This window comes from Uloborus diversus, chromosome 10 (genome assembly GCF_026930045.1).
Source record: "Uloborus diversus isolate 005 chromosome 10, Udiv.v.3.1, whole genome shotgun sequence".
Lineage (NCBI taxonomy): Eukaryota > Metazoa > Arthropoda > Arachnida > Araneae > Uloboridae > Uloborus > Uloborus diversus.
The window spans coordinates 82006913-82027192 of NC_072740.1; the positions used below are offsets into that span (position 1 = coordinate 82006913).

Sequence of the window (20280 nt, forward strand, 5' to 3'; positions counted from 1 at the left end):
AACTTCTTTCTTAACTTTAAATGTATTTATTGGTTTAAAGTCCTTTTATTTCAAATTTTACATCAAGAATCATCTCACAGAATAATTCTGCATTCTACTATGATTTCTAAATGTTGAAAACCAAAGGACAATTTAGCTAATGCTCCTTTGGAAAAAATCAGGATAGACATGTAAGAGTGTAAAAACTACCAAAATGCAAAAAATTATGTCTAATCCATAACTATTAGTAAGTATATATGTTCTAGAACTCAAAATCCTTGACAAATTGTGTTTCCATAATTTGTGAGCATTTTTTAATGAAAATCTTGACATGGTTCTATTTTTCTGGTGCATAGAAACTTATCACTACTGCTGTAATGGACAATGAAGAAAACATGTTAGTGAACATTTAAAGAGGGAACTGGATTATATCGTTAGGATGCATGCCATGTGACCAAAGTTGATCACATTGAACATTGGCAGTATGTCAAGATATCTACTGGTCTGGTGATCTAAAATTCCAGAATATTTCCAGTAGTGCATATTAATTTTAAACATTTCAGTATCATATCACTATTTTTTGCGGGTGTATTTATTCATAAATTCAAGGCAATGAAAACATAATAATACATGTCATTTAGTACTTGCAATGTACAGACAGCCTAGTTATCACATAAAGAGACTGCAGTTACGTCCTTGTTGTGAACTCATCAGTCTGAAATAGTGAATAATTGAGTTAGAGGCAGATTCATCTTATTGAAAAGCTGAGGGTGCAAATAAACTGCTAGATAAAGTAAATTCATCACACCAGAGAGCCTGCAACTATGGTGCGGTTCAACTCTTAAATTAAAGGCCAAGTTTGGGTATCAAGCACCCTTCAGCCATAAAGCAGAGCTACATGCAATATACCGACAGCCTTGTTATCATATCCAGGGACTGCAGTTACAACCTTGTTGTGAACTCATTAGTCTGGAACAGTGAATAACCAAGCTAAAGCAAATGTCATCTCATTTAAGCTTAGAGTGCCAACAAACAGGTAGATAAAAATTTATCTCACCAGTGAGGACAAAAATGCAGTCTCTGGATGTGATAATGCAGCTGTTGGCATATTGCATGTAGTTCTGCTTTAGCCCTAGCTTAGGGGTGATAACTTACTGCTTAATACCTAAGTTTTGCCTTCAATTTACAAGTTGAACAGCACTATGGCTGTAGACCTGTTAGTGAGATAAATTTACTTCATTTACCTATTTGTTAGCACTCTCAGCTTCAGTGAGATGACATCTGCTTCCAGCTCAGTTATTCATTATTCCAGATTGATGAATCCGCAACAAGGACGAAGCTGCAGATTCTGGGTGTGATAACCAGGCAGTCAATATCGCACACCTAGTACAACACTGCCACATCTGAAAAAACTACTTTTGAGAAAAATCAATTTAAATGTAATATGCTTTAGTTTAAATTCTTATAGTAACAGACTGACATCTCAAAAATGAGACAATATTTTTTTCCCCTTTGTAGCTGTCTTGCATTTTAATAGAACTAATAAAAATGTTCCTGAACATGTATATAACTCAAAATCGACAATTTTTGACTTGTGGCAGTGACAGACACGTCTAAAAAATAAGGTTTTAAAAAATGTCTTGCACTTGAATAGAACTAATAAAAATGCACCAGGACATGTATATAACTCAAAATCAACACTTTTTGACTTGTGGCAATGCTGTATTAGGTGTGCAATATATTGCATGTAGTTCTACCTTAGTCCTGGCTTGGGGACGGTAACTTACTGCTTAATGTCATTTAGTAGTTCAATCCCTTGATAAAATTGATACTTTTTCCTTACATACATACTTTTAGTTCAACAATTATTTTTATTACTAGCTGCCAGGGCAGCCTTGATCTTGCTGCCTGCAGCTGGTTGGTGTACATTAGGGTGCCCCAGAAGAAATGAAAGCCAAGTTGCACACCCTGTTATATTTTTCTTTTTATGTAAAAATAATTGTAAAAAAAGTTTCATATAATTTGTATAACAGCAACCCGTGCCAACTTGCGCCTGAAAGTGAATTAGCACTGGTAATAGGCTGAATCTAAAAAAAACTTTTTTAGGAACCTCGAAATTTCGTGTTGACAAAACTTTGCCCCTATAGCCCCACATGTAGGGGAATGTGGGGCAAAGTGAAATAGCCGGTAACATAACTTACTTTTTTTGAGATGAACAAATTGGAAATTTGTTCTGAAAATTACGGCACATAAAGAAAGAACCATATGAATTTTACAATAAAGCTTGCATTGAAACTCTTTTTTTTTTTTTTTGGCAGTTTGTTAGTCTTAAAAATATTGGTGGAAATTTTTTATCTTTTTTTTCCATTTGTATCAATAGTTAATCGCTAAAAAGTTGTTCACTTTGGAAAAGAATTGTGCAAAACCTCCATTTCAGAGTTTGCGAAAAAAAAAAACACTTTGGATTGAAAGTGTACTAAATATTAATAATAATTTAAAGAATAGTGTAAAAAATATTTCTAATGGCATTATTTTGCCTTTTTTTTTTTTTGACATTAAATGAAAAAAAAAAGAATAATTATTATTGAAAAGTTTTTATAGCGAAAACTTGTTTGGATTACATAGAACCTGACAATGATCTTTCATTCCTAGAACACTCATGCAATACGGATCATCCTTCTTTCACTTTGAACGAGATTATAAAATATGAAATGGAAGGAATGCTTGGGTGGACTGCATTTAATTAAAAAAATTACTATTTCCTTTTTATATCAAACAATGAGAAAATCAGAATTTCTATCAATAAGTTTCAAAGAGATTTCAAAATATACTTCAATCATCAGAAATAAACTTCTTCAGAGAAATCTAAAATTGCGCTGCATGAGTATTGTAAGTGTGGAAGATTATTGTCAGGTGTAACGTAATCCAAACAAAATTATGCTATGAAAACTTTTCATTTTTTTTTTTATCTCTTAATGTTGAAAAAAAAGCAAAATATTGCCATTAGAAGTATTTTTTTTACCACTCTTCAAATTATTATTTTTAATTTATATTTTAATTTTATTTTATTTAATTAACTTTCAATCAAATGTGTTTTTTTTTTTAACTCTGAAACTGAGGTTTTTGCACAATTCTTTTCCAAAGTGAACAACATTTTAGCGATTAACTATTGATACAAATCAATTTTTATCCTTCGACAGTCCAGTATTAATTATTCTGAAACCTTTTTGAGATTTTTTAAGCTTAAAAGGGATTTAAAGCAATAGAAAACTTTCAGCAAAACACACTTTATTTTTTTATTTCAAAACAACAAAAACACCCTTCTACTTTTTTCTACATAGCAAGAAAATGATTTAAATATGCTACAAAAAAAAATTTATGCAGATCATAGTAGGTACTCTGGAGATATGACTTATTAATCTCCCAAATGAAAAAGCATAAAAACTATTTCAGATAAAGAGTGGCAACACCCAATTATTTACCAAATACATTCTATCGTTCACACTGAAAGAGAAACGTATTAGCTTGAAATTGATACCAAATTCAGCTTAATTGGTTGAAAAATAAAGAAATTAGAGAGATTTTCTGAATTCATGCCAAAACGGTGACTCCGAAAAATTATCAAAAATCAAATTTTTGAAAAATTTCCCAAACCGTAATTTTCATTAAAAAAATCTTTAAAAAAATAATTTGAGCTTATCTCAGATATCTATTCGTAAAAAAATAACGGAGAAAATTGGAGACATGACGGCATGGCCGACTATTTAAATTAGGTGATTGGACGTCGAATGATCCATACATTTTTGTGGTTCATGTGGGGCTATAGGGGTAACATTTTACTCACAAGAAATTTCTAACGGCCAAAAATTTTTGGATTTGGCCTAATACGCAGTGCTGCTTAACACTTTCAGATGTAAGTTGTCAATGGTTTCTGTTGTTCAAATTATATAAAACCATTTTTACAATTGTTTTGACAAAAAAAGAAAAATATATTATGTTGTGCAACTTAAAAAATTGACTTTCATTTTTTTGGAGAATACCAATTTGTACATCTGTTCCTCTGAAATACAATGGCGGTGTACTTCAGAGTCTTTTTCAACTTCTTCCTGCTAGAGATGATACTGGTAAGTAACAAAACCAGAAATTTAAGGGGGAAAACTTTTTCCCCCTGAACGGGTATATTTTTACTCTGGAAAAGCTGGAAACTAAAAATTTATAGCACAAAATTATGTACTCAGAAATTAATAATACTTATGTTCTTTTTTTTTTTTTTTGGTTTAAATCGTTTTTTATGTTTAGTATCCCACATGAAAACAATTTTGATAATGCAAGCTGTAAGATGATTTAATTTCTTTAAATACATAAACATTATTCATAAATTTTTTTATTAACGCTGCAAATATAGACACAAAACAGAATTATCGAGTCATTTAGAAAGCCTCTGCATTTTTTTAGTAAATTTTTAAACAATATTTTTTATATTGAAAATCAATTTTAATCTAATACATATTGACCATTATTATCAATGATCTTTTGCCATTTTTTGGGTAGCTTCATGATTCCATCGGTGTAAAGCTTCTGTGGTTTACTGGCAAAAAACGTGGCCAAATGATTTTCAGTGGCTGTTTGGTTGGCCAATTTTTTACCATTAAGAGAGTTTTGCAGAAACCGAAACAAATGATAATCAGACGGTGCAAGGTCCAGGCTATACCCTTTTTGAATGCATCAAAACTTCATAACCAAGTTCCGTCAACTTGTTCCGAGTCATCACAGATGAGTGTGGTTTAGCATTATCATGATGGAACACAACTCCTTTTCTGTTAGCCAATTGTGGTTGTTTTTTCATGATTGCTTCATTCAAACGGTCAAGTTGTGAGAGGAGAGGACGGAATTTAACGTTGTTGATGATTGGGTCATCAAATTCTTTTGTGGTTAATGCATGGGGAACCCAAACATCTAGCTTCTTTGATTAGCCTTGTTGTTTTAGATGATTCCAAATTGTTACATGGTAAGGTTAAGTGCCTCTGATAACTCCTGACAGTTTGAGTGTCGGTTCTGCTTCACCAGATGAAATATTTCATTGGCCTTTTCAGTGACTGGCCGACCAGAGAGAGGATCATCTTTGACCCCTCTTAAGTCCAGCGCTTACTCACTGCATTCTCACTGTACACTTCACAAATTTTTTGCCATGTTTTTCTAGTGTACTTACCTTTTTTGAAGTGAGAAAGCATTACATATCATATTTCTTCAGAAATTTCACTCATTTTAAAATCATTGTAACTTTTTACACTGTTGGCGAACTACTTAAATGTGTTCATAAACAGTATTGTATTTTGCATAACCAGAGTAGCATCGCAGATCTTCAAAAAAAGACTTTCCTATATTATTCAACATTCATTTTCAGACATAATTATAATTAAAAATGAACTTAAACATGCTTATTAAGTAGCATTTCTATATATATTTATGTTGCTGGGGATGCACCTGCTCTATTGTTTAGATCACTTTTGATATAGTGAAAAACAATGAAGGTAGCGCAATCTTAGAAATATAAATATTCATTAATGCTATACAAGAAGCGATGCTTCCAATATTTATTTATTTATTAAGCAAAATTTTTTTCAGGTACTTACAAAACTGGAAAAAAGAAAATGTATTACTTTATAATGAAGCTTTTTTTTTCTACGTCACGTAAATCTAATTACAATAATGACTCATTATAAAGATAAATGAATTATAAAACTATTAAATAATTATAATTTATTTAACAAAAAAAAAAAGAAGTATGGTTTAACTAAGTTTTGAGGGTCTTTTCTTTCTTTTTTTTTCCTTTTGTGAAATCATTTAAACATGGATATATAACTAAAATGTTTGATACAAGTATTGTTCACATAAAATCTTACTTGAATGATTTCTAAAACAGAAAAGCTCCAAAATGTAAGCTAACGATGATTTTTAAGTTCAAACTATGGGTATTTCAAGAAATATTTTGTTTAAGTTTGTCTCCTATGAAAAATATATTACAATATTTTAGTGTCTCATTTTATATGCATTACTACTTGAATACACATTACATTAAAATATAAGATTTTAAAAATTATTTTAAAATGTATTTAATACAGTGGCCCCCAAAAGTGTTCGTAAAATTTGAAATTTTTTAGTAAAACCAAAATAACGAAGAACTGAATTCGAATATGAAGTTCAATATTTTTTCGCATCATTCCTATGCCATTCTAAATAAAACCCTGTAGTTTTTTCAAAATATTGACAGATCTTTTTGAAATGGGTCAAAAAACAAAGAGAGAAATAATACGCCACAAAAGTCATCGTTCACTCAAATATTTTCGAATAAAGTCATGGTTAAAATTATCATGTGTCGTTTTTTCATTATTTTTGCATTGTGTTGACCCTTAAAAGTCATTTGGCTTTAACTTTTTGTTTATTTATTCCTTAATATTGCGCTTATTGCTTTTAAATGGCTGGTTTTCATAAAAAACCTCAAACACCATTTGAAATTTGAATTTTTTCCTCACAGTAATGGTAAATTGGTTTTAAATGTCTCTAAAATAGTTAATTTATTCCATTCTATAGTAAAGTGCTTGATAAAATGCTTTAAAGAAAAGAATCGGACCAAAAACAAGGTAAGAAAAGGTCAACCGGCAAGGTTGCCAAAGCGTGATCAGAGATTTACAGTTAAAAAATTTATGAAAAATACACAGTGTGCTGTAAAAGTGTTGAGTGCTGTAAAAGTTTTTTTTTTTTTTTTTTTTGAATTGTTCGCCAAGTTCTCTGATTAGCTGGATTAAATGGGACCTCTTCCTGCAGAAATTTTTTTGGTAGAGCGAAAAACAGAAAGCTTGCGCATTTCATTGCAAAATCAATGATAAATGAGCTCAAAATGTTTTGGAATTACACCTTACTTACAGATAAAAATGAATTCAACATTTCTGGCTAAATTGTTGTACAACTATAAGTAGAAGAAAAAATTAGGAACTTAATCTTAAGAACTTAGTTAGACCAATTAATCAGGATGGTGAAGGTGTTCTTGTGTGAGGGTGCATGTTAGCATCAGGACTTGGTAGTTTGGGATTTTTTGATGAAATAATGGAATCATGCTCTTCATTTAAATATTTTAAAAAACAATTTTAAACTCTTAGCCAAAAATTTGGTTATCGGGAACAACTTTTTTTTTTTATCAAGATAAGAAGCACATAGTTTTCAACATTTGCGTCTAGTGCCTTAAAAATTGTCCTAAAATTTAGAGAATACCCCTTCAATCTGCAGATCTGAACTTAATGTAACATGTTTAGAGATATCTGGAGACTAGGAAAATACGGCTTTGAAACGCAAATAAAGCTTGAAACAATAGACTCAAAGTGTGGTTGAACACTTACTCAGAAATTAAGCAAAAAAAAAGAAAGAAAAAAGAATGAAATCTATTCCTAAAAGTTTAAAAGGTGTTCTTGATATTGCATGATATTCTACTAAATAATAACTTAATAAAAAGTTAGATTATTCAATAATATACAAACATTTTTTAAAGTGTACAAAGACTTTTGTGAGATAAAATTTCCGGCACTTTTTGGTTTCTGATTTAAAAAAAAAATTAGTTTCAATATTTTTTTTTTTAAATATCATGTAGTTTTGTTGAAAATTTATCATAGATCCTACAATTAAATACCAATTCTGAAATATAATTCTAACCAATGGATAGGGTCCTATTTCATTGAAAGTCGTAGGTGTACGAACACTTTTGGGAGCTACTGTATGTTTTTAAGGAAATGATTTGTGAAACACGTTTGATTTATTATTTTGAAACAACATAACATAAAAATTAGTGAACATGCAAGAGAACTAAAAGCAACTGTAAAGCCGAATATCCAATTCCAGCAAATGAAAAAGTGCAGGATATACAGAATCCAATTATACGGCAAAGTCATTATCCTGTGCATCCCTATTATAAAAAGCAGGTTTTATACAAATAGAGTGCTCATTTATAAACCCTGATTTTTATATCTTCTTCTCCAGGTAAATCTTACAATTATATTATCTCTAATTTCTGATTTGAAGTTTAATTGTTTTATTTAGTCAAAATTTCACACATAAAATCTGGCAATGTCGGTGTGTTTATATTTTTATGAAAATCGCTTATCGAGCAGGAACAGCTAGTTCTACATGTAATCAATTTTTAAAGCACTCCTATCGCATGCAGCAAAATTTGCTTGGAATAACTTACAAGAACCATGTAATCATGTAATTAGTTGCATGTTTTGTGAGGTAGCATGAAAAATGTTTGGCAAATAACAGCTCATTTACACACCATTTTTGTACAAATAGAGTTAAATTGCAAGTCTTGTATGAATATAATCATACTTTCAGATTATTTCTTTCTTAAATTTCTCTATGCAGATCTTTTATCGATTTCAAGAAGGGAAATGACATGGTTTACTAAAAACAGTCACTATGGAACAGTTTGCATACAGAGTAAAATACACCATTTCTATCACTAAATCCAAACAATTGTAAAATATGGTTGTACTATAAGTACGTCAAAAGTAATAGTTACAATTGATAATATATATATATATATATATATATATATATATATATATATATATATATATATATATATAAACAAACCTGCATTGGCAGCTTTTTTTATTCCTTCTTCATCTTCCTCACCATCAGCATCTAAAGTCTTCAAATCAAACCAAGAAGGCATTCGATATCCAGCATTTAAGGTAACAGGGATAGATGGGCTAAAAGTTAGACAAAAGAAAATTAAAAATAACGTTTTTTTTTTCCACGCTTAAACAATATTCAACTAACACAAAAATCACTTTAACATACATCTCTTTGTACATATCTAAAAGCTTAAGGGGCAGAAAAAAAAAATCATAACAAATGCAATATTTAGAAGACAAAAAAAAGTGAACCAGATTAATAAATGAAACAATGCAATATATATTTAAGACTACTAATATCAATTCCAAACAAATATTCCCAGAATCCTTTATGAACTGTGCAGCCAGTGAGGTCTTTTTTTTAAGCTGTAATAGAGAAGACATTTCAGATTTGTCCCTTCTGTAACATTGATGTCTCCTCCTCTGTTACTGTGACAGGAACTGTGAAAAAAAGTTACTTGACTTTTCCCTGATTAAGTACACCAAATTTCCCTGATTTATGTTACCAATGATAGTGGTTTTCTTTCTTTGCTCTACTTGAAATCCATTGTATGTTTGTATAAAATGCAGTATTTTAAACGTTTTAAGTTGTGTAAAGTTGTTGAACTAAAGATATATTTTAAAAAGATGCTACTTTTTTAATAAAATGGTTAAAAAAAATTGGGGGGGGGGACCTACGAAATGGTATATTAAATTTTTATACATGGAAAGATTATAGAAAATTAAAAATAAAAAAAAATACTTTACTTCCAGAAACCACTTGCATAAGAATTTTAAGAAACTATGAAAATTACTCTTAAAAATATATGATAGAACTAAAAAGTAATTGAAATTATTTTGAACTAAGTTTTCAAACAGGATAATAATTGTTGCAAGAATAACAAGTAATAGTGAAAGAATAGAAGTAATGTAATTATTCTTATATAACTAATCTTATAACTAATCTAATATAATCTTATTATATCTAATCTATTAATTACCTAACATAATCTTATAACTAAACTTATATAACTAATTCTCTAATCAAGAACATAGGTTTTAACGAATGAATACAGCATTTTAACAATAAAAAAAAATAAAGATATTCACTTAAGTACGCAAGTTGACTCTATTTCAAATTAATTTCAGTATGTAAGGAAAAAAAATCTTAAGATTGCTTTTGTAACAAACAACTTTGAAATGCAAGAAAAAAAAAGCAATTAGTTAATTTCATATTATAGATATAAAAGAAGAATACAACTTGGTTATAAAATTAAAAAATTACTTAAGTCTGAAGAAAAGAAAACCTTTATAATCTGCGATGACAACAAATAGTATAACAGCAAAAAACAAAGTTTTTTTTTTATTGAAAGTTCAATTTTAGCAATTAAAAACGCAAAGATGTAATAACTTTTAAGCTTTAATAGTATTAATTCAAAAACCAAAGATTTCTTCTTGAAATCGTTATTACAGTACTTAATTACTTCGAGACAATGGAATAAAGGCAAAAGACGTAAGGCATTAATGAAGGCTTCCTGTTTGCCTGTATGGTTGTTTATTTTAAGTAGCATTGAAAGCGCAGAAGCAAATTTCAAGCTAGGTAAAATAAACAACCTAACAGACACAGAAGCAATCTTAGGAAGTTCATCCTGTGGTTAATAAGTAAGATTCAACACTTTGACGTTGAGGAAAAAAGATACACAAATATGCGGCAGTGTATAATCGCACCTCATTAACTTTACTTTTTTTTTTTTTTGAACAGATAATTGACGGAAAATACGTAGGGAATTAGAGTACTTAATTTTGTAAAGCAAAAAAATTTTTTTCTTCATAAAATCAATTTTCCCTGATTTTTTGTTATTTTTTCAAAATTCCCTGATATTTCCCTGATTAATAAAGTTCCCTGACTTTTCCCTGATCTCCCTGATTTCCCTGATCTGTCGCCACCCTGTGTTATATTTCTTCTAATTTGTAAAAAAAAATAATGATGAATTTTATTATACATACCTCTTCTTAAGTTTGGAGTTTTTTTGTATTTTGAATAAAGTAAACTTATTTTTAAATTTGTATAGAGGGGACAGTTAATTCCTGGAAAGATTTTAAATTTTAATAAATAAGAAAAAATCTTCGTATGAAGACAACCACTAGATACATACAAGTATACCCAGATACAATGCACCTTACTGTATAAATAAGAACTATATAGAAAATTTCCATATTTTAAAATTTTTTGCTATTTAAAAAAGCAGCATTTTTAAGTGAGAAATCAGAAATGTATTTTATTCATTATGAATTTTAAACTTAATTATGCATCTCTCTCAAAAAATAAGAATGTATAATTTTAATGTTATAAACATTAAAACTTTTTTAGATATAAGTTCCTAACAATTTACAGCTTTCTAACCATGTGATTATTTGTGAGTTCATTTGCTTAGATTTTAAAAATTCCAAAAAACTTTTTTTTCTCATGCATGTTACCTTCATAAAAAACCATTCTGTAATTTCTTTTTTAAAAATAAATGATTTAACAAATTTTGACTAAACTATTTTAAATACACCATTTTAAGTCAAAACAGCATAGATATTTCTTTAAGAAATTTTAAGTGTTAGTAAAAAAAATTTTCTCATAAGTGTTACTTTGTTTCCTAAATAAAAGGTAATGTTTATAATAAAAACATTAAATTAAACATTACAAGTTTTCATTGCAATTACCATGAATAGCTAAAAAATTTCAATATTGAAACCAATCTTTAAAGATTCAAGAAAAAGTTTATTAATGCAAATGCTAAATTTTAGAAACACTCATGAGAAACGGTAATGCTCATGTGAGATAGACACAATTAAATTATTTATTGTAGCCTTTTGGAAGTAATTCTTCTATAATATGCAGTTATTTGAATACCATATCTTGAGACTTCGAGTCCTTCCTAAACAATGCATACAAATTTCATTTTTGCAAACATTAGCTTTGTGTGTGAGCGTTCACTTTTCAATTTTTAATAAAAATGAAATTTATAATATATATATATATATATATATATATATATATATATATATATATATATATATATATATATATATATATATATATATAATTAAGCAAACAGAATTTCAAATATTAAACAAATTATAAATAATTAATGATGATAAAAAAGAAAAATGCAAACAGCTATTAAGTAGGAAAAGATAAGAGAGGAAAAGATAAAGTGTGAATCCAGAACTCATCAGCCATGGAGGATTCATTAAATATGGTCAAAAGACCAAAATTTTAACTATGAACTAAAAGAGAATGTTTAAGCTCCAGTACATGCAATATAGAGTAACAATGGGCAAAAGCACCACTTGCTAAACACACACACATATATATGTGTGTGTGTGTGTGTGTGTGCGGGAAAAAATATATCTCTTTGATAAAGGTATGAGTTAAAGGTAATGCAATATCTATAACTATGGATCTACTCATTATTTGGGTTTCTTTTATCATGAGTGTTACTCCCTTCTCATAAATGTTACCTGTTAAAAGTAACACTCATGAGCAGTAACACTCATGAGATTTATAGAAGAATTCTTCCCTAGAAAAAATTCTATCAGTGTTTTTGAAAATTTAATTAAGGTCTCTTGTTTCCTTAACAAAAAATACATTACTGCCTAATTGTATATTTCTATACTTAAAAAAATATTACATAATAAATGGGTAACACTCATGAGAAATGATTAAAATACTCTTCATGTATTTAATTGTGCGTTTCAATATAAAACAATATATCTATTTTTAGATTTACACATTCCAAGACGAAACAAATAGGGCTTTCCTAAAACTGCTGCTAACTACACTAAAGAAATATTTTGCACCTAAACAATATTTCATTCCCTTGGGTAACACTCATGAGTTGTATATAAGGACACAAACTGCATTGAAATTTTGAACAGTTAGAGGAGCAGTTCAGTAAAATCTATTTTAGCTGTGTGTAACTAACAAATATTACTTCCTTCTTCACTGCACAAAAAGTTAAAAAGCTGCTTGAAAGCATACAAAAAATATTTAAGAAACGCGAATTTTCTAGTCAGGGCAAGGAAATTTTCATTACTAGCTAACTAAAGTAATAGAAAAGGCTCATTAATCTATGATCATGGAAAAAAAAACACTGAATTCAATGAATTAAGTGTAAAGTAGTGCCTTACTATATGCTTTTGCAACAGCAAAAAATAATAATAATTTTATCAACATAAAAATGAAGATCAGGACACCAAACCGTCAATCATTTTGAAAATCACCCTGGAATGACGGTCCTTATATTGAATAACACAGTCACATTGTCATTTTTTTTTCTAGTCTTTTACGTTTTAAAATTGCCCGAAAAATACACTTCAGCCAAAACTTCAACTTGCTACTTAATTTACTAGATTATGTAAGATTTATAAATACAGGAAGATAGATAAATTGATGCAATACACAGCACATCTAACTCTTAACTCTGGAAAAATGAGGAGAGAAAAAAATAACTAAGGAAATTCAAGAGCAGCTGCAGAATATGCATAAAATGAGATGCACACTTTTTGGCTTGCTTTGTCCACAATAAAGTCAGAGAAAGAAAAAAATGACGCATCAAATTTTGAAAGCAGAAAACATGTGTAACTCTGTTGTTCTCTTATAGAAAGATTTAATACAAATTTTTGCCTTTCAAAGAGTTTTTGTAGATTCCAATATTCTAAATGAAATCTACCAGTATAAATATGTATAAATGGTGAAAGTGTTGATCTACACTAAAGAAATATTTTGCACCTAAACAATATTTCATTCCCTTGGGTAACACTCATGAGTTGTATATAAGGACACAAACTGCATTGAAATAAACATTAAATTTTATGACTAAGTCTTAGTTGAAATTTGTTTGTTAAGGGGTCTAAGGGGCTTTAACCTTCAAAATTTTTAACTTTCTGGTAAAAATATATATTATGCATGATTTAATTCCGAACAATTTGATACCTTATTTATTACCATACGCAAAAAACATTTCAAGTTATCGTAAAAATGCGTAACCTTTCCCCATAGAGATTAATGTTAATGGCAGCTGTTTAAGCTTCTTTTTCTCAGGTGCCGGTTTCTTGTTTTATGTGCATGATATTTCAGAACATTATGAAAAGTTTTACGGAAATATTAAGAAACTTTCTGAGATATCACGCATGCAAAAAAAGAAACAGGCACCAGAGAAAAAGAGGCTTAAACAGCTGCTGTTAACATAACTCGCTATGGGGAAAGTTTTAGCATTTTTACGATAACTTGAAAAGTTTTTTGCGTATGGTAATAAATAAGGTATCAAATTGTTCAGAATTAAATCATGCATAATATATATTTTTACCAGAAAGTTGAAAATTTTGAAGGGTAAAGGTCCTTTGACCCCTTAAGAATATTTTCATTATTTGGATTACAGCAAAAACAAGAAATAAATTAGGATTAGAAAAGTCATCAGAATTTGCCTTTTTATTTGAGACGATTTATCAAAATGATTTTTTTCATAAAGAAAGTGCTTCCCTAAACACATCAAATCAGAAAAAATATCTACAATGTTTTACTTCAAACCCATTCCTCCCATTGATACATTAGGCCAATTATTACATAAACCTGCAACTTTTTTTTAGCTTTAACAAAAATATGTGTTGATCTTTTGATTTTGATTCATTTGCAAATACTGAAAAAAAAATTCTATGTACACAAATTATGCTTAGGAATACACTATTTTATTTTTACCTGTATTTACTTATTTATAGAAGAAAGCTATACTTAAAAGAAAATTAATTCACAAGATTTGGTTACTCAGGCAAAGGATAACTTTTGTATAGTAATTTTCTAATAATTAAATCTTTTCAAACACTGTACTCTTTCTCTAAAGAAAGCTTTTCAAACACTTTTACAAGTCCCATATATAAAGCTCTACAAATGAAGTATTGAAATTACAAAATATTATTCTTTATTTACTTCATTAATCATCAAGAAATTAGGTACAAATGTGAATGTTTAACCACGGGTCTGGCCAGATGAAATTTGGGTCCGTTAACGGACCCTTCACAAAAATCCGATCAACCAAAATGGACCTTTCACAAAATTCTGATCAACCTTCACAAAATTCTGATAAACAAAAACGGATCTTTCACAAATTGTTTATTGAAAGAGCAAATCTCAAATCAAAATAGCGCAGCACATTTCCGTGCATAAAAAGGATAATGTTTGGAACCTTTTTTGAAGTTAAATTAGAGGGATTAGCTTATACAAAATTGGCTAATTTTGCAAAAAAAAAAAATCGGCACTTTTGTGATGCTCTTGCAAGCGATAAATAACAACCAATAAATACAATGATTATTGTTAATTTCTTTAGAAGAAATTAACAGCTGAAAGTCAGTTTTGTTTATAATTTTGCTTGTTTGTTTTATGCAGCAGTGTTGTTGTAAACTTCTCTGAAAAAGTGTCAACCTTCTCTGAATAGGTGTGGTAAGCGCTTTTCTCCCTGCTCATGATTTAATAAACAATAATATAGTACAGCAAAATGAACTTAGAACTGCAAAGGATAGTAGGGGTGGGGAGGGGGGTATGTGATCGCTTCAGATAGGGTTACCAACTTCAAACTTATAGTCACTTAGCGTCTGGTGATGACGGTGCGATGTTTAACTGTTTATCGCCACTTAGCATCTGTGGGTGCGATGTTTAACTGTAATTTTGGGAGAAAGTTATATAGGTTTGATTTTTGGATGCTAAAAAGAATAATTAACTTTAAATAAATTCTTATCTTTTTTTTCTTTAGATGCCTACAGTTTGAAAAACGCAATCTTTTTACATCCGATATGAGAATTATATTTTAATCTTTTTTCAAGCTAACTTCGCTTTATTAGGAGGGGCATTCCAAGGTATTTTTGACATTTATGTAGAGTCCGTAACGTGACCTTTTTTGCCATAACTTTTTAATTTACTGTTTGATTAGCATATTATTTTATTTTGATGTTTACCAACCAACACACCAGCTCAAATTAAAATAATTTGCAAATCAAACGGTAAATTAAAAAGTTATGGCAAAAAAAGTTAACGTTACGGACTCTACATAATGTCAAAAATACCTTGGAATGCCCCAGGATGCAAATAAATGAAAAGTCTCTCTTTTTTTTGCAACAACGCTTATTTTAAGTTTTGAAAGCAGAATTCCATTTTCTTTTATGATTCAAAAATTAAAATGCTGAATCGATGGTTTATTTTTTATTTTTTGCTGAAACTGTCCAGGTATTAATGACATGTTTATCACCTAGGACTCTAAAATAATTTTATCAAAAATATTTATTTTGCAAGCCATTTTTATACTTTTGAGGCCTTCACTTTTGAGGATTGCGATCTCTTTGCATCCGCTATGGGAATCTGATTTTTCGAATTTTTGATGTTTAGTACGCTTTGTTAAGAGATAAACAAATAAAATATTTTATTTTTGTAAAAATCACAGAGTTTATAAGTTTTAAACGAAATTCTGTGCTCTTTAACAGTGTCTTTGTTCAAAAAGTTAAATGCTGACCCCCCCCCACCCCCGCCTGAATTTCTTTTTTACAATTATTTTAAATACTATAACATTTCTAGATTTATTTAACACAATGTAGAATGGTAAATAAATATTGATACTTGATTGGTGCCCATCTCCCAGAGAGTAATGCCCCCCCCCCCCCCGTACTCAAAAAACTCAAGAATGATATTCTCAACAGAAAAAAGGGAAAACACTCAACTTTAAGTGTCAATGATGCAGTTTGCGCCTTCTCAAAATTCTAAAATTTAATTTTAAAAAAAAAAATTCAAAATTATTTGATTTTTCACAAAACTATTTGATTTTTCACAAAAACGAACCCTGTGAAAAATTCTGGACAGACCCCTGTTAACATTCATTAACAATTAATTCTTGAGCTTCATGATTTTCTGAAAATCGAATTGTTTTTTCTTGCAAATACAGTAAAACCCCTCCTAACGGCTACCCCTCAAGTGCGGACACCCCTCTTATGCAGACTATTTTTACTTCCCCAATACCAAGGCAAATGACATTATTTAACCCCTGTCCTGCAGACACCTCCATTGTGGGGAAAAAAAAATTGTCCCGCTAGTTTCTGCATTAGAGGGGTTTAATTGTAGCATTAAAACCAAATAAACCCAATTTAAAACAACAATTTAAAAAAAAAACTGGTTGGAACCAAAAACTTTTTTTTTTTGTTTCAATTTTTTAAAAAATTGGGTTTTTTACCAATCTTATGACCAATATATATCCTTTAAAAATAGCAGAAAACTGAAAATAAAAACTTTTGCCTTAAAAAAATGCATTGCCATAGAGAGAGATGATTTTGTAAAAAAAAAAAATGGCATTGTTGTTTTGAATTGGATGTGAAGTTCATGAAAACATGAACTATAAAACAAATTTTTTATGAAATAATATAATACATTTTTTTGGCATTATTATGAAGTATACAAGAGATTATTGTTGGTGATAGAAAACATTATCAAAAGGTACATGTGACGTCTGTATTTGACAACATAACAAAGTTGTACATCTCATTCATTGCAAAGTTTATGTGGCCACCTGCTCCCTAATTTCTGTATATGAGCCCCTGATTTTCCAAAGTTATATATTACCTTCATAAAAGTTAAGACAATTTTACAAGGTTAAATGCTACAGCCCAATATATATTTTTATTATTGTTATTATTTTACATATATCACACAATAACTCATATAAACAACTTTTACAAAATTAATTTCTTAACTAAACCTTACTTATCTCATTGAAATTATTAACCTTCACAGTAAAGAATAAAAGATAATAATATAGAGAAGAAAAATACTTACGCAGTTGGGCAAATGTATTTGACATGAGGTAACCTATGCATCTGTAGTGCAGCAGCCCATCCATGTCTAAAACCATAAAAAAGTATTTAATGAACATTATTTTGAAAACTTTTAATAAAAACAATTATGCAGTATTTCATTTTCAAAAAAAAAAAGATTTAATCAAAGAAATGCCATTACTTTATTTCTTACAGTTAAAGTGATTAACTAACATGCACATAACATAATGGAAGCATTTAATACACATTTAATTGATAGATAAAAATACATTTATTTTTTTCTTTTTAATCCCTAACTGCCAAGCGCCAACTTACATACACCTTGTTCAGCTGATGCATTTACTGTCGTGGGCGTATAGATACATCCTTCTCCAATATTATGATTTGCATTGTGCTTGAGCAGCTACTAGCAAAACTATTCCCAAAGCTTTGGAATGCATTAAAATAATAGTACAAGATCCGACTGCAAAATTCTGCACTCATCGAGTATAAAGTCAAAATCAAATTTTTATAATACATTATGAAAGGGGCAATGTGTTTTGGCTAGGTTGCCTAGTAAGAAGTGCACGCAAGTATTTTTTATCAAATTAATATTGTTTGAAATTTTGGGGTAAAAATGACACATTTATTATTAAAATATACTATACTCTATTTCAAAGAAATATACCTAAAGAACTTGAAAAGTTATGGTTGCAGTTGCGCACCTGGCCACTACCTATTCGCAGCCACATGTAAACGGGTACTATTGGTGCACATTTATGTACTCATAAAGTATAGTCATTATTTATATATCAAATAAAAGCTTTTTTTTCTGAACGTATTAAACTAAGGTTACCTACGCAAAAATAACCGCAAGTGGGGGGTTGCCAACTGTAAAAGATTGTTTAGATTGAAAGAGTTAGCGCTTTACAATATTCATTTGACAGAGATGGTGATAGTTAGCTCTACGCATGGGCGTATCCAGAGGGGGACAAGGTTGGGCAGCTCCCCCCCCCCCCCCCGACTTCAAAAATAAAAAATATTTAGAATTAAAAACAAAAAATTAACTTGATGGTTGTTTCAATTTCTAAATTTATCAAAGAGTTCATTTGTAGTAACTTGTTTCTGAATTTGAAAGTGTTATACATCTTCTTTGGGAGCTCATTGAAAAGGGAAAGTAATTGGTGTTTAGTTTGGATAATGCCGCACTCATTTTAGAAATACATTGCTTCCAAAATTGGAATAAAAAGGGGGGCTGGGGTGCTAAAAACCAGTCTCCTAACTGTCCAAATGATGGGCCTTTTCAGGTGTGCCCCGAACTTCAAATTTTATCAGGGTGGAAACTCTCAACGGGCTGGATAGAACTCCAAATTTCCCCGAATGATGATAATTCGCCTAATGGAACTCCAAATTTTGCCGAATGATATTTTTATCATATCGTCAAACAAAACTTTCCGAATGATGATATTTTTGCCATACCATCAAACAAAATTTGCCGAATAAGAAAATTTTTGGGAGGTCACAGTGCCCTCTCATCAGGGTTGTACAAGTGTTTAAAGTCATCGCGGATGCGTCAATTGTTATTGTTCTCAACCAATGGTGCAAACAGTAGTAGAAACAAATTTTAAATGCTCCAAAGAAATAAAATTAATAAATTTTTGTGTGATTACATTTGAAATCCCATTGATATATAAAATTAATTCCTTAATAAAAGGTAAAATTAATTTGTATTGTAAAAATATTTAAATAATTTTCTTGTTTTCCGGAAACATTTTCTGTATAATATAATTGTCTTTTCATAAATAACTGGGGTCATATTCTTTCACAAATATTAATATTTTATTCTAATTTTATAGATGAAAGATATTTTACCTTTTATTTAGGAATGCATGTTATATGTATATGGGATTTTTAATTTAACCAACAAAAATTTATTAATTTTATTTCCTTTGGAACGTATAAAATTTGTTTCTTCTACTGTTTGCAGCGTTGGTTGAAAACACTAAAAACTGATGCATGCGGGATGACTTTAAAAACTCGTACAACCAAGGGCGTATACAGCTCAACCAAGAAAGGAGAGGGGGAGAGCAGCCATAGGGAAGCCCTGATTGGCAAATTCGGCACATTTTGTTCAACGATATGGCAAAAATATCACCATTCGGAAAGTTTTGTTTGACAAAATGATAAAGATATCATTCGGCAAAATTTGGAGTTCCTTTAGGCGAATTTTCATCGAGGAAATTTGGCTTTCCATTTAGCCCATTGAGAGTTTCTACCCTGATAAAATTTGAAGTTTGTGGCGCACTTGAAAAGGCCCATAACAACAGTGAATTTTATTTTTGTTTTTAATTCTAAATTTTTTTTTTTTTGAAGTGGGGGGGAGCGCTGCTAAACCTTGCCCCCCCCCCCCCCTCCCTGGATATGCCTATACATAAAGCTGGCTGTCGCCATCCCTGTCGAACGAATATTGTAAAGTGCTAACTCTTTCATTCTACACAATCTTTAACAGCTGGAAACCCCCACTTGTGGCCATTTCTGCATAGGCAACCTTAGTTTAATACGTTCAGAAAAAAAATTAGCTTTAACTTAATATATATAAATGATGACTATACTTTATGAGTGCATTAATGTGCACAAATAGTACCCGTTTACATGTGGCTGCAAATAGGTAGCGGCCAGTTGCGCAACGGCAACCATACTTTTCAAGCTCTTTGGGTATATTTCTTTGAAGTAGAGTATAGTTTATTTCAATAACAAATACGTTATTTTTACCCCAAAATGTCAAACAATATTAATTTGA

General features: G+C 29.9%; 1 protein-coding gene across 1 annotated transcript in view; it reads right to left on the bottom strand.

The window, feature by feature from the left end:
* Positions 1-20280, bottom strand: part of LOC129231310 (acyl-protein thioesterase 2-like) — a 46079-nt gene that overhangs the window by 9853 nt on the left and 15946 nt on the right. Inside the window, exons 4-5 of the mRNA XM_054865599.1 lie at positions 17503-17568; positions 8620-8738 (exon numbers count right to left, since the gene is read on the bottom strand). Coding sequence (XP_054721574.1) covers positions 8620-8738; positions 17503-17568 — 185 coding nt within the window. The remainder of the gene's footprint in view (positions 1-8619; positions 8739-17502; positions 17569-20280) is intronic.